This window comes from Chiloscyllium punctatum, chromosome 23 (genome assembly GCF_047496795.1).
Source record: "Chiloscyllium punctatum isolate Juve2018m chromosome 23, sChiPun1.3, whole genome shotgun sequence".
NCBI classification, from domain to species: Eukaryota; Metazoa; Chordata; class Chondrichthyes; order Orectolobiformes; family Hemiscylliidae; genus Chiloscyllium; species Chiloscyllium punctatum.
The window spans coordinates 86,675,562-86,692,550 of record NC_092761.1 but is presented as its reverse complement, the minus strand read 5'-3'; the positions used below and the strand labels follow the sequence as shown (position 1 = coordinate 86,692,550).

The following is a 16,989-nucleotide window of genomic DNA, read 5'->3' as shown; positions in this document are numbered from 1 at the left end:
CCGGGTTTAGATGTTTCAAAAGGAATGGGGAGGAAAATAAAAGAGATGGGAGTGTGATTGCTAATCAGGGACAGCAGAACAGCTGCAGAAAGGAGGTTGTCAAGGAAGGTTTGACCACAGGATCAGTGTGGATGGAAGTCAGAATTAGGAAAGGTGCAGTCACTTTATTGGGAGTTTTCTATAGACCCTCCAATAGCAACAGAGACACGAAGGAGCAGATTGGGAGGCAGATTTTGGAAAGGTGCTGAAGTAACAGAGTTGTTGTTGTGAGTGACTTTTAACTTTCCCAATATTGATTGAAACCTCCTTCGTGCAAATAGTTTCCATGGAACAGACTTTGTCAGATGTGTCCAGGAAGGATTCCTGACTTTATGTGAATAGGCTAACTAGAGGGGAGGCCATATTGGATTTGGTGCTTGGCAACGAACCACGTCAGGTGTCAGATCTCTCGCTGGGAGAGCATTTCGGTTATAATGATCATAACTTCCTGACCTTTACTATAGCTATGGAGAGAAATAGGAGCAGACAGTATGGGTGAGTATTTAATTGTGAAGAGAGGAAATTACAAGGCGATTAAGCAGGAATTATGGAGTTGGGAACAGATATTCTCAGGGAAATGCACGACAAATGTGGAAGGATTTTAGAGATCACTTGCTGTGACTGCTGGATAGGTTTGTCTCACTGAGGCAAGGAAAGGATGGTAGGGTGAAGGAACCTTGTGTGACAATGGATGTGGAATATCTTGTTAAGAGGAAGAAGGAAGCTTACTTAAGGTTGAGGAAACAAGGATCAGACAGGGCTCTAGAGGGTTACGAGATAGTGAGGAAGGAACTGAAGAATAGACTTAGAACAGCTAGAAGGGGGCATGAAAAAGCCTTGGTGGTTAGGATTAAGGAAAACCCCAGGTATTCTACACTGATGTGAGGAACAAGAAGATGAGGGTAATGCTGATCAGGGATATTGTGCCTGAAGTTGGAGGAGGTAATGTATACTTTGCTTCTGTCCGAGAAATTTGCCCAATAGGTTAGAGATCACAAAACACAGCTCAAAGTGAAATTGACAGTTTATTGCAAGCTATATCGCTGGAGGAGAAATTGACCCAGGCTGACACAGAACTGAGTTTGCACAGATGGATCAGATGTCTCTTCCCAGAGCTGAGGATGAGACCAGTTTTATAGTAATGCTGCAAATGACACTGATTAAGAAATGGGAAACTATAATGTTTCTGGAAATGGAGTAATTTAGTTGCAAGGATGCTAATTGGAAAACAGTTTATCGGATGAATGTCCTGTTCCTTCACACAATGCAACAATGACAGTATCATGGTTCCATTCATCTTCACAGGTAGGTGTATTTTTCTGAAGTGGTGAGGTGCTTCCATTGTCCTGTTCCTGGAGCATGTTCTTGCTGGTGCCTGTCTGTCTGTCCTGATCTTTGTGTGGCTTTGGTATTGCTGGGTTGTGAAACTGCCCTTAGGGCTTTGAGATATCTGTCATGTCCATGGGAGCTTAAAGTGTATTCCATTGTCTGCCTGCTGTCTGACCCAGTTTGTGAGCTGCTCGGGAATTCTGGGTGTCCTGGTACAATTTTGGCAATTTGCTTTTGTGGGCCTCTCGTGGGTTAACATATCTTTTCCCACAATTCCCCCCTTTTTTTGTTTTGCTTAGGGGAGGGACGAGAAGAGGGTAATGTAGCCAGAGCCAGGGGGATTGTCAGGTGGGGCGGGGGGTGCGGGGTGCTCTGTACCGGAGACGTAGCTCTCAGTGTCCGAATCTGGCCCAGCAGAGGTTATTCCAGGGGCAGGGATATTCTCCCAGTGGATTTGTGCTAGCTGAGTAGTGAGGGGGCAGCGGGTAACAGGGTTGCACATTGGCGTGAGCAGCACAGTCGGATGGCCATGGCTGGCACTAAAAGGCCAGTAATGATAGCAGTGAGGGCTATCAGTCCTGTAGTAGGGCTGTGCCCCATGACCCCAGCCAGGAGGCTGTCCAGTCCCATAAATCCCAACGGGTATTCTGGTCATGCAGGTCAGAAGCTGCCTGCCGGATATGTTGGGCAAGGTCTGTGATGTTTTCACTGGGGTCAGAAATGTAAGTGCAGCAGTCAGCACCAATGATGGTGCATGTGTCCCCTTTTGCAGCGAGCAGGTAATCCAGGGCCATCCTGTTCTACAGAGTCATAGTTTGGATGGCAACAGCCTCCACATTCAGCTGGATGAATACACCTCCTGTGGAGTTTGCCACCTCCTCTAGTGTGGCTGCGAATTTGTGGGCTTCTATTTGTAACCGTAGGGTTGCAGAGTGGGGTGACATCAGGTAGAGAGCTGCTTCAGTGGCAGCGAGGGCTTGTCTGCTGTGAGTCATGGGCTTTGGTAATGGGGGGGGGATCTGGGAGTGATACATGAATGGTACGGCGTACCTGACATAGCAGCTCCCAGTCCAAGAAAACAGCAACCAGGGGTAAGCTTTGCGGCCACAGATACATAGGTGCTGTTGTAGATCCAGAGATGGTGGGTCTGGGTCCCTGTCCAGACAGTGAGGAAGGTGGGGTTCTGGCTGGTCCTGTTGAGGACCTGTAAGTTTAAAATGCTGCCTTCTGCAGTGGATCAACGTGCTGCATGAGTTAGGAACAGGGAGTCAGTGCACTGGCTCCCATCTGGATGGCTGTGTGCTTTTTAAACAGATGGATCCCGCAGGTGGCCAGTGTGTGTGTGTCAGCAATGGTCAGGGCTGGGGGCTCATAGGAGAGGTTGTAGGCCGGGTAAAACCACCCTTTAAATTTGTCCAGTTGGTAACCCACTGATCTCCAGCAGACTGGGCTGTTGTCCCCATAGTTGGGCATGGCCAGTGTGGTAACTTCAGGGGGTCAGTCTGGGTCTAGCCACCACTCCGCCATGTCAGAGATGTTTAAGGGGATTGAGGCTAAGGGAATTCCCCCGTGAGAGTGGATAGGCACCCTAGTGCAGACCCAGCAGTGGGTCAGATTAAATTGCTGGGAATACCCATGGACCATTTTGAGGAAGGTGTTGGCCCGTAAGTCACGGTGGGTTGTGAAACATGCTGCTCCTTGTCCCTTTTTACCAGCAAGCCACAGTGTGTTGGTCAGACGGATCAGGCCGAGGGCGCTGATGGTGTTGGCTGTCACGAGCAGTTGGATCCATCCTCGGTGGTCGGAGTGGTGTCTTCCTCTGTGTGGTCCCTGTTCATTGGTCGTGGAGCCTTCTTGCAGTGGGTGGCATGTGTCCATTCGGGCCGTCCTTCCAGTTTTACAGCAGTCCGGTTCGTCATTAGGATCAGGTATGGGCCTTTCCACGTGGGGGAGACTCTTTTTCTAGTGATTTAATCATGACATAGTCCCTGGGTCGGAACGGATGAATGGGCACTGATTGGGGTGTGGGCAACGCAGCCTTGACTTGGTCGTGTGTAGCACTAATGCTCCTGCTGGTGGAACTAGGATAGCCTGCTATAGGGAGTCAATCACTGATTTGATGCCTTCTACTGCTGCCGGGGACAGTGGGTATTGTCGTATAGATGGCAGGATGGCTCCTTGTTTCAGTGTGACAACGTGTGGTGGGGCAGACTTCACCTGGCCTGCGTGGTTGAGGTGTTGCGCCCATAGTGAAGTCAGGAGGTCTGCTAACAATAGGGGGTTCTCGTAGGAGGGGGTAGTGTCTGAGGCTAGCTTGGTGAATGTAGCCTGGAGTGTTGCAGGAGCACACAGAACGCTTTCTGCTCAAGTTGGGCAATCTCTACTAGGAGGGTGGGGGTTTGCCCGAGGGATGTGAAGTGGAGGGGGTGCCCCTTTAGGTGCACCATCATGTGGCCTAAATCCTTAGGCACCCCTGGGCTCTTAACAATATGGGGAATGTATGGAACAGCCGTCGGGCTGCTGCAGAACAGGTTGCTTGTCAAGCTGTACCTCTGCTGCCACTCCCTGTGGTCCCACAAAGTACAGGCCAGTGAGTGCTAGCAGGGAACGAAGGGTGAGATGGGGGTCAGCGAGTGCAGCATGTGCAGATGCCGGTTCCTGTGGGCCAGAAGCTGCACAGTGAAACTGACACACAAAGCATCCTGTCAGTATCACCCTGCAGAGGAAAGATAAAGTGGGGGGTGAAGGGGCCATTGATAACAGGGAAAGGAATGGGTCAAGAAGAATGTGGGTAGGGATGGTGGGACAGGACCAGGCGTGGTAGGGGTCTCCGCAGTCGGGTTTTTATTGCTGCGGCCTTTAACTTTAGGGGGCTGGTGGTGTTGGCAATGTCACGAAACTTTGCAAGACATTGCAATATGTAGACAGTGTCCCATGAGGAATCTCCATGCTCCACTGTAATGGCTATGGTCCAGTAATCAAGTTTATCAATTTTGAAGGACCCCCTCCCCATATGACCAGTTCCCATGGGACCAGGTATAAAGGTCTCTTGTAAAGGGGATAACGTAACGGCTGTCCCCTGTGTATTTTAGCACAGTGTCTGCTAGTGACCCAGGTGTAACAAGAGCATCTCCTACCTTGTTCTTGCAGTCAACGTATTTACCGTGCCTTTTCTGGGTACTCTTGTTCATTTTCAGCCCTGGGCCATTCTCACCATGTGGTTGGAGTTGCCCAGCTCCCACAGCTGGCATCTCCCGGCAGACGGTGGATGTCCATGCCCCTATGGTGTACTGGACGTCTTGGGATGATTTCTAAGTGCTGTATTAGGTTTTGAGGGGGAAAAAAAAGATAGAGAGCTAACAGAACACAGGCAGTGAGTGATTGACAGGTTAGGCAATAAAAGTTACTCAAGTGTGTAATCGCTGACCACAAAGTAAACAAACATTTCATAGACAGCTGCTGCACACCGTCCACCTCTTCTCCCTCATCCACCGTCCGGACACGCCTTGGCGTGCCCATTTGCCACCAGGCGGTGGGGATCCCCAGTGGAGGGCTCTCTATGTGGAAGTCCTCCCCCTTTCTCTCGGGGATCTGGGGTGGAGGGTGCTGCACGCAGCAGTCCCCTGCAACCGCAGATTGCAGTGGTTCATGGACTCCCAGCCCAACTGCTTGTTCTGTGGCGCTGTGGAGTCAGTGGACCATGTATATATTGGGTGTGGGCGTTTGCACTCCCTTTTTGATTTTCTTAAAAACCTCCTCCTCTGCTTTTGGTTGCACTTCAGTCCCACGCTCCTGATCTTCGGGCACCCGGTACGGAGGAGGGATGGCAAGTCTGAAGACCTCCTCGTGGGTCTGCTCCTGGGCCTGGCCAAACTGGCCATCAACAGGTCCAGGCAGTGGGCCGAGGAGGGGGTCGTTAGGGCTGACTGCCTGCCCCTCTTCCGCGGTTACGTTAGAGCCTGGGTGTCCTTGGAGAAGGAGCACGCGGTGTCCACCAACACCCTGGAGTTGTTCAGGGAGAGGTGGGCGCCGCAGGGAGTGGAGTGCATTATTTCCCCCTCCAACTCTATTTTGATTTAGTCCCTGCCCTCCCCTTCACTGGTTTGATCACACAGCATTGCCCTTTGATGTGAAGGGCAGTGCTTGTCACTGGCCACTCGGGTGTTTTCCTATCTTCCTGGTGGTGGAAATTGAAAAAAGATTTATGCACTTTGTGTCTCTCACTGTGTCTCACACCTGCACACACACACACCAATGGGTGCTGGGGAAAAAATAAATACTACCAAAAAAAAATAAATGGGAGTGTCAGAGGTTCTGGTCACTGAGAGCTGGCTCTTAAGAACTTGGAAAAAAAACAAAATGAAAAAAAGTAAATAAACACTTCAGCGCTGAATGAACACAGCCAGATGGGAGCTGAAAATGTGTTGCTGGAAAAGCGCAGCAGGTCTGGCAGCATCCAAGGAACAGAAGAATCGACGTTTCGGGCATAAGCCCTTCTTCTTCAGGAAACACATTTTCAGCTCTGATCTCCAGCATCTGCAGTCCCCACTTTCTCCTTACAACTAGATGGGACACCTAAAATTGACAAAGCAGCACTCAGTAAGCACAGAACAAGCAGACACACCCAAAACAAATCATAGGACAGGACAACACAGCTGGGCCCGAGTCAATGTTGTTCGAGCTGAATGTATCAGTAGTAAAGCGAGAATTTAATGAGTGGTCTCTCCTGTACTGTGCCTAACTTTCTCTACCTGACTGACTTTCTCCTGGCTAGAACAGGTTGGTGGCAGTAGTTCTGACTCCAGGTGAATCACGCGTGGTCTAAATTAAGGTTTTTGTAAAATTTCAGGTAATTAGTTTAGCACAGGTGACGACTTCCACAAGCCTAGACAATGCTGTTTAGTACCGAATTACCGGCTGCTAGTTAACTCACTTTCCCACCAGACCACCTCCTCAGGCCCAGTTGTGGCAGCTTAAAAATCAGTCAACAATTAGGAGCCAAGTGCTCACCTCCACAGGCCAGAGTCATTAGTCACGTTCCAAATTTCAGAAGCAGCTGGCTGCCAATTAGTTAAATTTGAAAATTAACTTAGCTGCTTACCAGACTACCTCCTCAGGCCAAGTGCCCACCTCCCCAGGCCAGGGTCATTACTCAATTTCCGAATTACAGTAGGTGAAGCCAATTCGCCACAGATTGGAATTGTGGCCACCCTCCGCAGTTGTCCAGCCTTTCTCTGGTCTGACCTGCTGGGCAGGGCTGGCCGCCAAGTACCAATCGGGATAAATTTAAAATGTATGGTTTGCTTACCCTGTTGAGACAAAAAAAGGGCCTGCCGACTAATGCCAGACTGTTGGAGAAATTTGCCCAATAGGTTAGTGATACAGGGTCATGTCGTTTTGTGTCACTGGTATCCTTACATACAGATGAGGAAGGACACCACTTCGACTGGGACAACACATCCATCCTAGGACAAGCCAAATAGAGACACGCATGAGAATTCCTAGAAGCATGGCATTCCAACCAGAACTCTATCAACAAACACATTGACTTGGACTCAATTTACTACCCCCTGAGAAAAAGAATGGGAAATGACATCACCATAGGAAATGACATCACCAATCTAAAGAAACCCAAACATATAAATAGAAAGCAGGAATCATCAGTAGTGCTTTGTCCAGAGGCTCACTGAAGATGTTACTTAGTATGATGACAAAATGTCTAAAAATGAACCTTCCAGCTCAGCGAGCAAACCTACATCCAGAACCTCAACCTTGCTAGTGTTGAAGGCTGAACTGTAGTCAATGAGTAAGATTCTTACGTAGTTGTTCTTGATGTCAAGATGTTCTAGGGAGGAGTGAAGGGCAAGTGATACAGCATCTGGCGTGGATCTGTTGGTCCGATAGGCAAATTGTAATGGGTCAAGAGTAGTGGGGAGGCTGGAGTTGATTATTGCCATGACCTGCCTTTCAAAGCACTTCATTACCACTGAAGTTAGGGCCACTGGGCAGTAGTCATTGAGATATGTTGTATGAGCCTTCTTAGACACAGGGTTGACGTTGGCCCTCTTGAAACAGGCAGGGACAGTGGCCTGCTGCAGGGAGCGGTTGAAGGTATCTGAGAAGACCTCTGCCAGTTGATCTGCTCATACTCTGAGTGCATGACCTGGTACTCTGCCTGGTTCCATCGCTTTCCTTGGATTCACATGAAGGAAAACTGATCTGACTTCTGATGCAGTGACTGTTGGATAGGTTCATCAGGGCTTGTTGGAATAGATATTACCTCTCTGCCAATCATGCTCTTATTTAATGGCGGAACAGCCTCAAAGGGCTAGATGTCCTACTCCTGCTCCTATTATGTAATTAGCATTTCTCAGTGTGATAGGCAATAGGAGCAAACTAATCTGGTTGGGCACTTTTATTTTGACACTTTTACTGTCATTGCATAAGCTTCTGACTCCGGGCACAGTCTTACAGCTCGTAACAAAATCCGACAGAAATAAATAATTGAAAATATTGACTTGTTTGTCGGCAAAAGAAGGAATTGACGGATGGATATTCTCCTTGTCATGGGGAAAATATTCCTACAGTTTTTCTGGATTATAATGGACGACTTTATGAATGTTATTTCCACGGCATGGAGGGATTTGCCAGGTAAACAAGGCATGGTTTAATTTTAAAGTGGAAATTGATTTTATAAAAGTACAAAAATAACTTGTGAGTTTTGCATGTGTTGTTTCTGTTTCTGTGTTTATACAGTTAATCTTTACAATGCAACATAGTAAATTCTGGTGTACTGAAATTTGATACAAGTGCAACTCGAGAACAACAGAATCTTTTGTGCTTTGGATTACTTATTTAAATGAAGGATAAAATGAAACGAAAGCTTGATGATATGATTTTAAATAAATCCCTTCCACGTTTGTTAGATTTAATGTATTATCAACAAATTGCATTCATATGGCACTTTTATGGAAATGAAATATCTTAAGGCATTTTTAAAATTCACTCACAGGATATGGCCGTCTCCGGCTACGCCAACATTCTTTGCCCATCGCTAATTGTCCGCCTGGTTAAGGATGGCAGTTTTATCACTTTAAAGGCATGATGGGGTTTTCCTGACAATTAGCAATAACTTTGCAGTAATTTTAGACGCTTAATTCCAGATTCTTTACTGATTTCAGATTCCACCAAATCAGGAATTGAACCCAGGTCCCCAGAACATTTAGCGAAAGCTTGTAGATTAATCCTTTGGTGATAACACTGTCTAGCCATCACCTCCCAGTAGTTAGAAGTTATCAAACTGCATTACATGAAATGAGGCCAGATCAAGAAATTTTTGATCAGACCACTAGTTTTAAGAAACATGTTAAATGAGGAAATCGAGGTTGGAAGATAGAGAGGTGTCGGAAGGTAATTTAAGAACTTTGGGTCTTGGCAGTTGAAGATCGGCATCAACACTGGAGCAATTAAAATTTGAGAATTCTCAGGAATCCAGAGTTTGGGGAGCACAAGAGATCTCAGAGAATTGTGTGGCAAGAGGAGATTATGGAAATAGAGGGGCACGGCCTCAGGTGGATTTGTAAACAAGTGAGACAACTTTGAAGTCAGAGTGCAGCTTATCCAGGAACTAATTTTAATTGGCAAGTAAAGGGAGACAGGAAGTGCGATTTGCTATGAGTTAAAGCATAGAATCCCTACTGTGCAGATAAAGGCCATTTGGCCCATTGGGTCTGCACCAACCCTCGGAAGAGCATCCGGCCAGATCTAACTTCCACAACCCCGCATTTGTCATGGACAATCCATCTAACCTGCACATTTTTGGATTGTGGGAGGAAACTCACGCAGACACAGAGAGAACATGCAAACTCCACACAGACAGTTAGATTAGATTTCCTGCAGTGTGGAAACAGGCCCTTCGGCCCAACCAGTCCACACTGACCCTCCTAAGAGTGACCCGTCCAGACCCATTTCCCACTGACTAAAGCACCTAACACCAAGGGCAATTTAACATGGCCAATTCACCTGACCTGTACATCTTTGGACTGTGGGAGGAAACCCACACAGACAGGGAGAATGTGAAACTCCACACAGACAGTGGCCTGAGGCTGGAATCGAACCTGGGACCCTGCTGCTGTGAGGCAGCAGTGCTAACCACTGTGCTACCCATATAGAAAAGTTTCAAATAATCTTAAATTTTCAGTCGATAAAATAGATTCATATTATTGCTGCTGAAAGCCTTATCCATGACTGTCATATCCAGTCTCAACTATTGAAATGCTATCCTATTCAGATTCCTATCTTTTATTTTTCATACATTTTGATTAATCAAAAATTGTTTATCTTTCACCAAGTCTAACTCAATTCACTAATTCTACCCTTAATAATCTATAAGGGCTGCCATTTTCCCCCAATATTTGACCTTTATGTTTAAATCCTTACATTATGTTTCCATCCTCCATATAGAGGTGCAACAGAATAGCTAAACCCTAAGGTAACAAAGGCATGGGTGATGATATCAGCAACATGTAAACTGAGGCAAGGGGTAAGTCAGGTGAATTGTTGATGTTGGCTCTAGGAGATTCTAGTAGCAATATGCATGAAACCTTGTGCTGTTTGTCAAACAGAATAGCCAGTCTGCAAAATGACTGGATCAGCTTCAGGCAGTTGCTAGTGAATGGGATGGACTCTAGCCAGAGAATAAAGTTTTTTGATAATTAAAAAGCACAAAAAAATAATTAAAATATTAGGTGAACTATGTAATTGCAGATAGCCACTAAAACTAGTTGCAAGTGTTGGTGATGGCAAAGAACAATTTGATTCTTTTTTAATGGAGAAAGATAACAGGGCCAAATTAAATTATTTATACTGAGCTGAAGATGGAGATATTACATTGGAGGATCAGAAGTTTATTAAAGAAGTGGATTTAAAAACTGTCTTAAAGGAGAAGAGGAACATGTGGAAACAGAAGAATTTATGAAGGGAATTACAGAGTACAGAGGTCATGTGGCTATTTACATGTCTGCAAATGATAGGACAAAAATAAGACATTTATGAAATTAAAGTAGGGAATATAAAGTTGAGAGGAAGGGGAAGATTAATAGACTGAAGTAAATTAAAGAGATGAATGGAGGATGGAAAGGCAATATAAAGATTTAAACACATGGGGGAAATGTTGGAAGGTAATATAGATTATTTAGGGCAGAGTTTAGATTCCCTATGGTGTAGAAACAGGCCCTTCAGCCTAACAAGTCCACACTGACCATCCGCAGAATAACCCACGCAGTCCCATTCCCCTCTGACTAATGCACCTAACACTATGGGGAATTTAGCATGGCCAATTCACTTGACCTGCACATCTTTGGACTGTGGGAGGAAACCAGAGCACCCAGAGGAAACCCACACAGACATGGGGAGAATGTACAAACTCTACACAGTCATCCAAGGCTGGAATTGAACCTGGGACCCTGATGCTGTGAGGCAGCAGTGCTAACCACTGAGCTACCGTGCCACCCTTAATGAATTAATGAATTGAATTAGACTCGGTGAAAGGTAAACCACAATTTTTGATTAACCAAAATATATGGAAAATAAAAGGTAGGAATCTGATTAGGAGACACTGGATATGACAGACATGAATGAGGCTTTCAGCAGTAATAGTATGTGGTAGGCAATATTGCGGATGTGGAAATTGGTAATCGTCAAAGAGAAGTGGAGTCAGATAGTCAAGTTTGGGTCAGGTAAGAAGCCCATATTGCAAAATTAATGTACAGCGCTGACTTAAAAGATGAAAATGGCAGCAAGGGTATGGTGGGTCTAACAAGGGCTGAACGCATAATATTTTGCTAGAGGAAGTTGTAGTTCAAGAAAATATTACTGTCTGATAGTCCTTTAACATTTTAAGTGTGTTGTGACAAATGCTGAGGAGAGGGAATTGAAAAAAACCATGAGAAAGTCATCTGGTAATAACTCCTACCAATGACATGTTTATCCTTTTTATGATTAGATTTAAAGTGATCTTATCCACAAAATGGTAAAGAGTTTCAGATCACAATGTGATTATACTCTCACAATTTGTTCTGAAAACCTTCAGTTGAAATGTTACAGAGATCAATTCTCAGATGAGAAAGATGATTAAATAAGAGGGCCTAAAATAAATCCAAAAATGGTCTCAATATTAGACTACTGCATACACTATACATTTTTGGAACATTTAAATACTTACTATTTTGAATTGCAACTAAAACCAAAACTTTGGATGGTTGCAAATTTTCTGCTTGTAACACCAATAGTTGTTTACTTAGAATGGGGGAATAGTACATGTTGAATGGAAAATCAGCAATGCGATCCAACCCCATAGACTCCTTAATCAAATTTTTTACCTCTGCAAAGAAATTATTTTATATTCACATAACAATTAGATTACTTACAGTGTGGAAATAGGCCCTTTGGCCCAACAAGTCCACACCGACCTGTAACCCACCCAGACCCATTCTTCTAACACTATGGGCAATTTAGCATGGCCAATTCACCTAACCTGCACATTTTTGGATTGTGGGAGGAAACTGGAGTAAACCCACGCAGACACAGGGAGAACATGCAAACTCTACACAGAGTCGCCTGAGGTGGGAATTGAACCTGGGTCCCTGGCACTATGATGTGGCAGTGCTAACCACTGTGCCACCGTGCCCCGCCCCCCCCCCCACCAAATTAATGCAATAGAAATTCATAATTTGCGAAAATCACATTGTAGCTCTGACCAAATGGAAGACAAGTCCTATTGCTCTGTCGGTATAGTTTAAAATTTGTCAAATGCTGGGCATTTATCAGTCATTCAGCAAGGTGAGTGTCGATCAGCAATCGGATGATACCAACAGATTTGAAAGAGGGGGTACTGGAGGCGAGAAAACCATTGACAGCTAATGAAGAGAATTTGAGTGGCCCAGACCTTTTAAGGATGTGATAGGTAAATTCTCGATCAGCAAGGGAATCAAAAGCTATGTGGAAAATGCCGGAAAGTGGATTTGAAGAACGTTGGATCAGTCGTGATCCTAAAGGAGGCAAAACAAGCTAATGGGCTGAATGGCCTACCCCTGTTCCTATTTCTTATGATCTTATGCAAATTAATGGGAATATGGTCAAGGGAGCAGGAGGCAGATCTCATTAACAAGTTAAACATAGTGAGGCCTTAAGGGGAGACAGGGTAGATCGAGAGGGATACGCGAGTTCGAGGCTCAGTAGGAAGAGACCTCCAATAAGTTTGTCCCATTGTTTTAGTGGAAAGAAGGGAAGTGGCAGTGGCAGCTGACTGGTAATTCTCAGTGTTCACTGAGATGAGAAGTTGTCTTATAATGAAGTGCTCTGTAAATTGGTCTTGTACTCTTAAGGTTTTGGAAGGACATGAGGTGCTCTCATGAAACACAAAATTATGAAGGAATTTGGTAGATTAGATATTGAGAGAGGTTTGCTGCATTGGTTAGGGATTTGAGAATATGAGGGCAGACCCTCAGAATAAGTGAAAGATTATTTTAGACTGAGATAAAGGGAAATTTCTTCATTTTAGAATTTCTTCTTTTTGGGAATTCTCAACCCTAGAATATTGTAGGTGATCTGTCATTGAGTATATTCAAGTGAGGTTAGGATCCCTCAGAGAATTTAGGGAACAATCCGCAAAGTGGAGCTGTGGCCAAAGATCAATCATATTGAATGGAAATATACACGAGAAGTTTAAATCTTAACAATGAAGAAAGACCATGAGCTCTTCCAATTGTTGGAGGTGTGGGTGGTGAAGATAGGAGGGAGAGATTCAAGAAGATGACTTGCAGTCTAATAAGGAATCCAGGATTGCATTCCAGGATACTCCTAGAATAATGTACAGTCTTGTGGCCCAGACCTTTTAAAGATGTGATAGCAGGAGAACAGGAACTGATAGTGCAACTAGATTTGGCAGTAGATTATTGAGTTGGCTGTCCTCTATGTCCCATCAACGTGGTGCCTCTTAGTTGTGGCCATAAGAATCATCTTGCAGCACAAAGGCTTATACTGTCTGGAATTGAGAAGAAGGAGGAGAGATCAAAAGGGGATATTCAAGATGATAAAAGGTGTGGCTAAGATAGACATAGAGCGGATGCTTCCTCTTGTGGGGCATTCTAGGACGAGAGGTCATAGTCTTCGGATAAGGGGCAGCAAATTTAAAACAGAGAGACTACTTCTCCCAAAGGGTTGTGAATCTGTGGAATTCACTACCCCAAAGTGCAGTGGATTCTGAGATAGTGAGTAAATTGAGGGAGGAGTTAGACAGATTTTTGATTGGTGATGGGTTGAAGGGATATGGAGAGAAGGCAGGAGAATGAGGGTGAGGAGCATATCAGCCATGATCGAATAGTGGAGCAGGGTCGATGGGCCGAATGGCCTAATTCTGCCCCTATATCTTATCAATATAAGATTAAAATCAGGCATGAATGTTTCTAGACCCCTAACAGCAGCAATCTGATATTCGACTATTTTAATTGTTGCAGAGAGATAGCACATGTTTGAATCTCTCATTTTAAGCTTATAAAGTACAGGCCTGACTGGACAATTTATTTTCTTTTTAATTGAACCAATGCTGAGAAATTCAACTAAAAGATGAAGCAAATTTACAAACACGTACCAATATGCGTTTTATTTTTAAAGCATTATGTGAGGAACAGGATATTTGTGTGCGTCAGAAGGTGAGCATTTCAGCAACACTGCCAGGGCTTTTATTTTGAAAAGTCGGTCACGACAGATTTAATTGAGACGTTGTGATGTAAGGTTTCGATAAAATATGTTTTGCTTCTATCAAAGTGTATCAGGGAAAACGCACATACGTGCAATTTTATCCTGAAGGCAACCTCCGAGTAAGATGAGAGGCTGTAATGTGAAGTCAGAAAAAAAATCGGTTCCTCCAATGTTCCGCTTTTCAGTTCAGCAGTCATTCTGTTTTGTTTTAAAAACAAATTTTAACACGCTTCGTTAAACTCAGCGACTGGGAATAGGCTTCATGAGATGATTGTTTTTAAAGTACTGGTTATGGACATGGAGGAATGCTTCCTGCAGACCTCAGCTGGTCCTTATACCTTGTAATGTTCCCTTTACCCGAACACTGTCTCCTCCTGACACCAGTTTACACTCAGCATCTCTGTCCTCTCTCTCTCTGTCCCCTCTCTCTCTCTCTCTCTCACTCTGCAACACGAACTCCCGTCCAATTTAGGCCTACAGCACCGACGCTGCAAATTTTGCTACAATTAAAAACGTTTTCTCCATGGTGCCAATGTATAAAAATCAAACAAAGATTGACAAAAAAAGCACGGTTGGGAAAAAAAGGTTACATCGAGGTTTCAGGTTCGAATATGAGGGTCAGTGTGAACAGCAACGATTTTACTTTATCGATAGACTCTGGAGAGAGAGTGTGAGTTTGATCAACTGAGACTAACAAGTCGGCGAAGATGTGCTGCAGTCATTTCCACAGTAGTTATTTCTTGCTGGTTCATTGGCAGAGTTCCCAACATCAGTAACACAATCATCAGTCTGCTCAGCATTCTTTGAATTAGAATGAGCTTTATTGTCATATGTGTTGCCGTGTACAGTTTACATGGTGGCTCAGTGATTAGCCTCACAGCACCAGGGTCCCAGGTTCGATTCCAGCCTTTGGTGACTGTCTGTGCGTGTTCCCCCGCCCCCCCACTCACAGTCAGGTGAAATTGGCCATGCTAAATTAGTGTTAGGTGCATTAGTCAGAGGGGTCTGGGTGGGTTACTCTTCAGAGGGTTCATGTGGACTGATTGGGCCACACTGTAGGGAATCTAAGCTTACAAATATTCGGTGCAAATGTACCTAGGTATAGAATCTTAAGTACAAATTCTTGGGGAAGGATGAGGGGAGTAAAGAAATCAAAAATCCAGCATTACAAACCTTCTTGCCATCTCTGGTATGAAAGTACAACATCATTGGAAATAAATAAGAAAAATAAAGTAATATTAACATTAAGAATAATAGTTCCTTCCTGCTGGTACTTAGCCTCCAGACTACAATTGGCCTCTTCACCTCAAGGCCGACAGTGAAGAAACAGGCCCTTTGGCCCAACAAGTCCACAACTTCCCTCCAAAGAGCAAACCATCCAGACCCATTCCCCTTTGACTAATGCACCTAACACTACGAGCAATTTAGCAAGGCCAATTCACCTAACCTGCACATCTTTGGACTGTGGGAGAAACCCACACAGACACAGGGAGAATGTGCAAACTCCACACAGACTGCTGCCCAAGGCAGGAATTGAACTCAGCTCCCAGGTGCTGTGAGGTAGCAGCGCTAACCACTGAGCCACCGTGCCTCCAGCAATAACTTTATTCGAGCCTTAAGGATGGAAAGTAAGAAAGAAGGAAAATAACTGCAAAAAATTTTTAAAAAGGAAAAGAAATGGACACTGGATGAGCTTCAGCTGAGGAGTCATAGATTCACAGAGTCATAGAGCTATACAGCACAGAAACAGACCCTTTGGTCCAACTCGTCCATGCCGATCAGATATCCCAATAAAATCTAGTCCCACCTGCCAGCATCTGCCCCTTATCCCTCCAAACCTTTCCTATTCATATACCCATCCAGATGCCTTTGAAATGTTGCAATTGTACTAGCCTCCATCACTTCCTCTGGCAGATCATTCCATATACATACCACCCTCTGCGTGAAAAAGTTGCCTCTTAGGTCTCTTTTATATCTTTCCACTCTCACGTTAAACGCAGGCCCTCTCATTCTGGACACCCCCACCTCCCCAACCCCAGGGAAAAAATTTTGTCTATTTACCCTATCCATGCCCCTCATGATTTTATAAACCTCTATAAGGTCACCCCTCAGCCTCCGATGCTCCAGGGAAAACAGCCCCGGCCTATTGAACCTCTCCCTATAGCAGTGGCCCTAATTTCAGTGGTCATGAAGGGCTTTGAAAGGCTGGTCATAGCAATAATCAACTCCAGCGTCCCCACTACTCTTGACCCACTCCAATTTGCATACCATCCAACAGATACATGTCAGATGCCATATAACTTGCCTTTCATTCCTCTCTAGAACATCTTCTCACCAAGAACAGTTACATAAGAATCCTATTCATTGACTACAGTTAACCTTCAACACTATTATCCCTTCGAGACTGAGTACTAAACTTAGTGATCTCGGACTAAGCCTCACTCTCTGCAATTAGATCCTCAGTTTCCTGACCCACAGGTCACAATCAGTGAAGATTGGGGACAATATTTCATCCTCACTAACACTCAACACTGGAGCTCCCCAGGAGTGTATACTTTGCCCCCTACTGTACTCACTGTATACCCATGACTGTGTCGCCAAATACCAGACTAATACCATTTACAAGTTCACTGATGACACATAGTCAGTTGAATCTCAAGTGGCGATGAAACAGGGAACAGATGGGAGATGGAAGACCTGGAAAAATGGTGCACTGAGAACAACCTAGCTCTCAATGCCAGCAAAATGAAGGAATTCATTATTGACATTCAGCAGGATTTACTCATGCCCCCCTTCACATTAACAACACAGAGTGGAACAAGTGAAGAGTGTCAAGCTCCTGGGACTGGTCATCCACAACAA

General features: G+C 44.8%; 1 protein-coding gene across 4 annotated transcripts in view; it reads left to right on the top strand.

Annotated features, from left to right (window-relative positions):
• LOC140494208 (carotenoid-cleaving dioxygenase, mitochondrial-like) overlaps positions 1–16,989 on the top strand; it is a 77,197-nt gene that overhangs the window by 19,685 nt on the left and 40,523 nt on the right. For 2 of the 4 annotated variants that reach the window (XM_072593372.1, XM_072593371.1), the window contains exon 1: positions 7,812–8,019. The exons of 1 other annotated variant lie outside the window; for it this stretch is intronic. In XM_072593372.1, coding sequence (XP_072449473.1) covers positions 7,917–8,019 — 103 coding nt within the window. In that variant the 5' untranslated portion in view covers positions 7,812–7,916. Of the gene's footprint in view, positions 1–7,811; positions 8,020–16,989 lie in introns of those variants that run through there. One more of the 4 variants, XM_072593373.1, reaches the window with a different exon arrangement.